We start from the raw sequence: 5,825 nt of genomic DNA on the forward strand, positions 1-5,825 counted from the left end.
CATACTACACTTCCTAACAGAAAGTAAAAAATGATTTGTTGCCAAAGGTGCAGGAGTGGCTGTGTGTTAAGTAGCTTGCATACCAACCACATGGTTCCGGGTTCAGTCCCAATGCATGGCACCTTGGGCAAGTGTCTTCTACTATAGCCTCAGGCCGACCAAAGCCTTGTGAGTGGATTTGGTAGACAGAAACTGAAAGGCGGCGAGCTGGCAGAAACGTTAGCATGCCAGGTGAAATGCTTAGCGGTATTTCATCTGCCGCTACGTTCTGAGTTCAAATTCCGCTGAGGTCGACTTTGCCTTTCATCCTTTCCGGGTCGATTAAATAAGTACCAGTTATCCCCTCTGTGTGTAGCCCTTTGTGGGCAGTAAAGAAGTAACTGAAAGAAGCCCGCTGCATATATATGTATCTGTGTGTGTATGTTTGTCCCCCCACCATTGCTTGATGACCAATGCTGGTGTGTCTACATCCCCATAACTTAGCGGGTTCGGCAAAAGAAAACCAATGGAATAAGTACTAGACTTTCAAAGAATTAGTACTGGGGTTGATTTGTTCAACTAAAGGTGGTGCTCCAGCATGGCCGCAGTCAAATGACTGAAACAAATAAACGAGCAAAATAGAGTAAAGTAAGAAACCAACAGTATTGAAGAACAGATAAATATATGATCTTTCATTTTGAATTTGGGGTACCTTGTGCAGCTGTGTTTTGTGGTAGTGGTGGTGATGGCGGTGAGGGTCGTGGCGATGGGCGGGGGGGTATTGGCAATGACAGCAATGGTAACTATAATGACACTGACAGCAGCAATGATGATAGCTGCGATGACAGCAGTAATGGTGGTAATAACAATAGTGGTATTAATAATAATGATGGTGGTGGTGGTGGTGGGTGGTGGTGGGGTGCAACACTGTTATGATGGTGGTGGATGGGAAAGTCCTTGACTAGACACATAGCTGTTTTTTAAAATGTTTTTCAGGTGGAGGGGTCAGGGTCACCAGTTGTTTAAATCAACCGCTTAGTATTTTTTGTCAACCCTGGAAGGATGCAAAGCAAAATTTGGCATTGACAGGGTTTGATCCCCGAAAGTAAAGCTCCGTAACAAATACTGCAAGGTATGTTGTACAATGAATGCTCTACCGGACTCTATCAATGAACCACCATTGATCAGTTTCATGCTTTGTGTGTCCCCAGAACAAAACTACACTTGTAAATTTAAGATCAATAAAGCAACCATCAGTAATATATTCTGCTAATTCAGTTTAGGGTGTCTCCGCAATCTTCTAAGACAGAGCCTTGCATTTAAGAAATCATCATCATCATCATCATCATCATCATCATCACAACTAGCAGCAACAGGAGCAACAATAGCTGAACCACTACCACCACGACCATCACCATCATAATCATCATCACCTCTACCACCACCACCACCATCAACAACACCACCACCATCACTGTCATCATCACCACCACCACCACCACAGGGCTGAAATATACACAGAAGTGTAATGACATGTGGGCCTTTGGTGATTTTTCGTTCTCCTTTGGGCTATGCTGGGGCATTGCTCTAATAGGATCCTTACAGCATGTATCTACCATATTCAGTCAAGCGGCATTGGTTTGGTCAAGGCACCAGTGGAAGATACTTATTCGAGATGCTGCACAATGAAACAGTACATGAAACCATGCCGTCAGAAAGCAACTTCTTTACACAACCATGACTCTGATGGAGAGTGTGTGTGTGTGTGTGTGTGTGTGTGTGTGTGTGTGTGTGTGTGTGTGTGTGTGTGTGTGTGTGTGTGTGTGTGTGTGTGAGTGTGCATGTGAGAGAGAGCGATTGCATTGAGTAAAAATTAATTGGTGGCAAGACAATTTACTTCAAGGATTTGTATCATGTTACTGATAAAACACAGCCATCATTGTTAAAGGAGTGCCCAACCTTAAAATGCCAAACACTCAACAACCTTTAACCCTTTCTTGTTCAAAACCTGGACATTATAAAATTATATGCACAGCTTAAATATCTTTTGTGAAATTCATCTGTGAATATGTATGAAAGATTACCACCCAAAACATTTCCAAGCTTTTAGCACAAACCTATAATTGAGTGATATTTCTCGGTCCTTTTCTGGTGCTGGTCCTCTGCTGGTGCTGGTCATTTGCTGGTGTTGGTCCTTTGCTGGTGCCAGTGTCACGTAATATGTACTTGTGCTGGTGTTGCATAAATACACATAAAAAGGACCCAGAATACTCCGTAAAGTGGTTGGCATTAGGAAGGGCATCCAACTGTAAAGACCATGCCAAAACAGACAGTTGGAGTCTGGACAGCTCTCTGGCTGGAAAACTCCTGTCAAGCTGTCCAAACCATGCAAACATGGGAAAATGGACATTAAATGATAAAAATGATGATGTTGTTGATGATAATGAACTTCATAAATAAAACTGGGTGCAGCAGAAAGGTTGCTCTGATTTCAAAGGTTGATAAAAAAAAACTACCACATGAAGATATGGAAAAAACGATGCTCTCCATTTCAAGCTATGGTGGGTACTACTTGAAACAGAAAGAAATGGTATTTAACGAACTTCATAGAAATGCAAAGTGTTTTCATGCATCTTCATGTGTTTGTTTATTATTAACCTTTGAAATTGGGGCAACCTTTCTGCCGCAACCTGTATACACATGGTGAAGGCAAGGCTGTGTGGTTTAAAAGTTCACTTCCAAACCATGTGGCTTCAAGTTCAATCTCACTGCATGGCACCTTGGGCAAGAGGGGAAGTATTTTCTATTCTAGCTTTCAGCTAAACAAAGCCCTGTGTGTGGATTTGGTAGGGGGAAACTTTTATGTTGTTGTATGTCTACATGTATGTACGTATGTATGTATGTATGTAAGTATGTATGTATGTATGTATGTGTTTCCTTGTCTTGGCATCACATCTCTCTCATTGTTGGCACTCCGTTGGTTACGACGACGAGTGTTCCAGTTGATCCGATCAACGGAACAGCCTGCTCGTGAAATTAACGTGTAAGTGGCTGAGCACTCCACAGACACGTGTATCCTTAAAGTAGTTCTCAGGGAGATTCAACGTGACACAGAGTGTGACAAGGCTGGCCCTTTGAAATACAAGTACAACAGAAACAGGAAGAGAGAGTGAGAGAAAGTTGTTGTGAAAGAGTACAGCAGGGTTCACCACCATCCCCTGCCAGAGCCTTGTGAAGCTTTAGGTGTTTTCGCTCAATAAGCACTCACAATGCCTAGTCTGGGTATTGAAGCTGTGATCTTAAGAGCACGAGTCCGCTGCCCTAACCACTGGGCCATTGTGCCTCCACAAAGACAAGCACAATATGGCTAAGCATTTTGCTGGGTGCTCTAACATTTCTGCCAACTCACCACCTTTGGCATCACATCATAAGCTGTAAAAATGTGTTACCATACAAGGGGTATCATCTGTTCTCAATCCTCTGCAAAGACATGTCTGCATATTGGAAAATATCATCTTCCATGGAAACAAGTGAGAGTTGGTGACAGGAAAGGCATATGGCCATAGAAAACTTGCCATAACAAATTCTGGCTCATCCATGCAAACATAGAATGAAATAATTATAGTGGTGGTGGTGGTGGTGGTGGTAACACCAACATGATAGTAGTGTCTGAAAAGGGGGGAAAAAAACCCATCTGTACATAATTTAATGTTAATTTTCTTCAGAAAATTTACCTTTAATTTTTTTTTATCTTTAACAGATTGGACCAGCAATTGTCTACTTGGAGTTTCAGAGTATATTTGGTAAAGGAATATATATCCAGAGTGTCATTCCAACTGAACCAATGGTGCAGAAAGTTGTTCATAATATCTATGTTAGCAAAAGTGTGCCTACACTATTTGCAAAGTTTCTTTTATTAGCAGAAGCTATTCAAGTGAGTACCATAAAAAATTGAATTAATTTGATATACCCGATTGTTAGATACACTATAGAATTACAAGACAGAGTATCTTTTGCAAAAGATATATTTCACGAACTTTAATCTATAGATAACTGGCACAGTTATAAAGTTACTTATATCTTATACTTGACCTGCTTGTCTAACCAGTGGGTTGGCATAAAATGAAAGCTAAAACAATGTGAAGTGCATTGTGACCAGTGGTGTATAACAAAATTTGATTGTTTGGTCGATACTGTGATACCGAGATATCTAAAACTATTAGCCGAGCTCTGGATTTTTTACAGATCATTTTTTTATCACATAGTTATTGAGGCACATGGCTCAGTGGTTAGAGCATTGGGCTCCCAATCATGGGGGTTGTGAGTTTGATTCCCAGACTGGGTTACATGTTGTGTTCTTGAGCAAGACATTTTATTCCATGTTGCTCCAGTTCACTCAGCTGTAGAAATTGAGCTGCGACATCACTGGTGCCAAGCTGTATCGCTTTTGCCTTTCCCTTGAATAACATCAGTGGCATAGAGAGGGGAAGCTGGTATGCATGAGCAACTGCTGGTCTTCTGTAAACAACCTTGTCCAGACTTTCTAGGTGCAGTCCCATGGTCATTCATGACTGAAGAGGGTCTTTACCCTTTTAGCAGCATGGAATGAAGTGCTTTGCTCAAGAACACAATCCATCACCCAGTCCAGGAATCAAAGCCACAATCTTACAATCTTGAGTCAAACACCCTTACCACTAAGCCATCCACCTCTACAGATAAATAAATCATGATGTATGCATATATGCTTTCTTTCATGACATATGCATTTAATGCTTTCTTAGAGATTTCTCTAAAACATTTGTTTTTTTTTAAACATAATAACCATAGGCGCAGGAGTGGCTGTTTGGTAAGTAGCTTGCTTACCAACCACATGGTTCCGGGTTCATTCCCATTACATGGCACCTTGGGCAAGTGTCTTCTACTATAGCTTCGGGCTGACCAAAGCCTTGTGAGTGGATTTGGTAGACGGAAACTGAAAGAAGCCTGTCGTATATATGTATATATATGCATGTATGTGTGTGTATATGTTTGTGCGTCTGTGTTTGTCTCCCCGACATCGCTTGACAACTGATGCTGGTGTGTTTACGTCCCCGTAACTTAGCAGTTCGGCTTAAGAGACCGATAGAATAAGTACTAGGCTTACAAATAATAAGCCCTGGGGTCGATTAGCTCGACTAAAGGCAGTGCTCCAGCATGGCCACAGTCAAATGACTGAAACAAGTAAAAGAGTGAAAAGAGTATAGTTTAACATAACTGAATTTCTTCTATTCTAGTTTGAACGTGACATCATGATCTGGAACAACAAGCAGTACCAACACAAACCTGTTTTTGTGAAATCAAAAGAAGATTCCCTGATGATGAGACACAGAAGATGGTTCTCCCAGTTTTATTCAGAGAATAGTCCTCGGATGACATTTCAGAAAGAAAGCCTAGATTGGTGATCCAACAATTTCTTTCAGCAGACACTTTTCTTAACTAACCTAACATTTTCCTCATGTACAAATGATATGAACCGACTCTTATCATGTCTCTCTCTGACTCACCAAAGATGAGTTGTGATTTTATTGAAAGCAAGATATTAATACTTGTTCAACTATTTTCTCCCCCACCACCCTGCTCCACTTCCTACATCCAGGGCTCAGAGTAAAGTTGTATTTTTCTTTTTATTTAAATATAGTCCATTTTATTTTTTTATTTTTGGCTTTTATTTTTTAGTGAGAATTAATTACTTAATTAACTTCATCAAGTAATTTTAATATTTCATTTTTAAATGAAACTGTAAGATAAAGATATATTTGGAGTGAATTTGTTGTCTTCTTCTGAAAAAATGCAATAGGGGGGGGGGG

The 5,825-nt window shown here is 40.6% G+C and overlaps 1 protein-coding gene across 1 annotated transcript in view; it reads left to right on the forward strand.

The window, feature by feature from the left end:
- The window catches only part of LOC106883186 (cholesterol 7-desaturase nvd), a 145,236-nt gene extending 139,417 nt beyond the window's left edge, over positions 1–5,819 (forward strand). The window contains exons 5-6 of the mRNA XM_052965591.1: positions 3,740–3,913; positions 5,253–5,819. Coding sequence (XP_052821551.1) covers positions 3,740–3,913; positions 5,253–5,420 — 342 coding nt within the window. The 3' untranslated portion in view covers positions 5,421–5,819. The remainder of the gene's footprint in view (positions 1–3,739; positions 3,914–5,252) is intronic.
- Positions 5,820–5,825: the final 6 nt, after the last annotated feature.

The sequence above is a fragment of the Octopus bimaculoides genome, chromosome 2 (genome assembly GCF_001194135.2).
Source record: "Octopus bimaculoides isolate UCB-OBI-ISO-001 chromosome 2, ASM119413v2, whole genome shotgun sequence".
In the NCBI taxonomy this organism is placed as follows: Eukaryota; Metazoa; Mollusca; class Cephalopoda; order Octopoda; family Octopodidae; genus Octopus; species Octopus bimaculoides.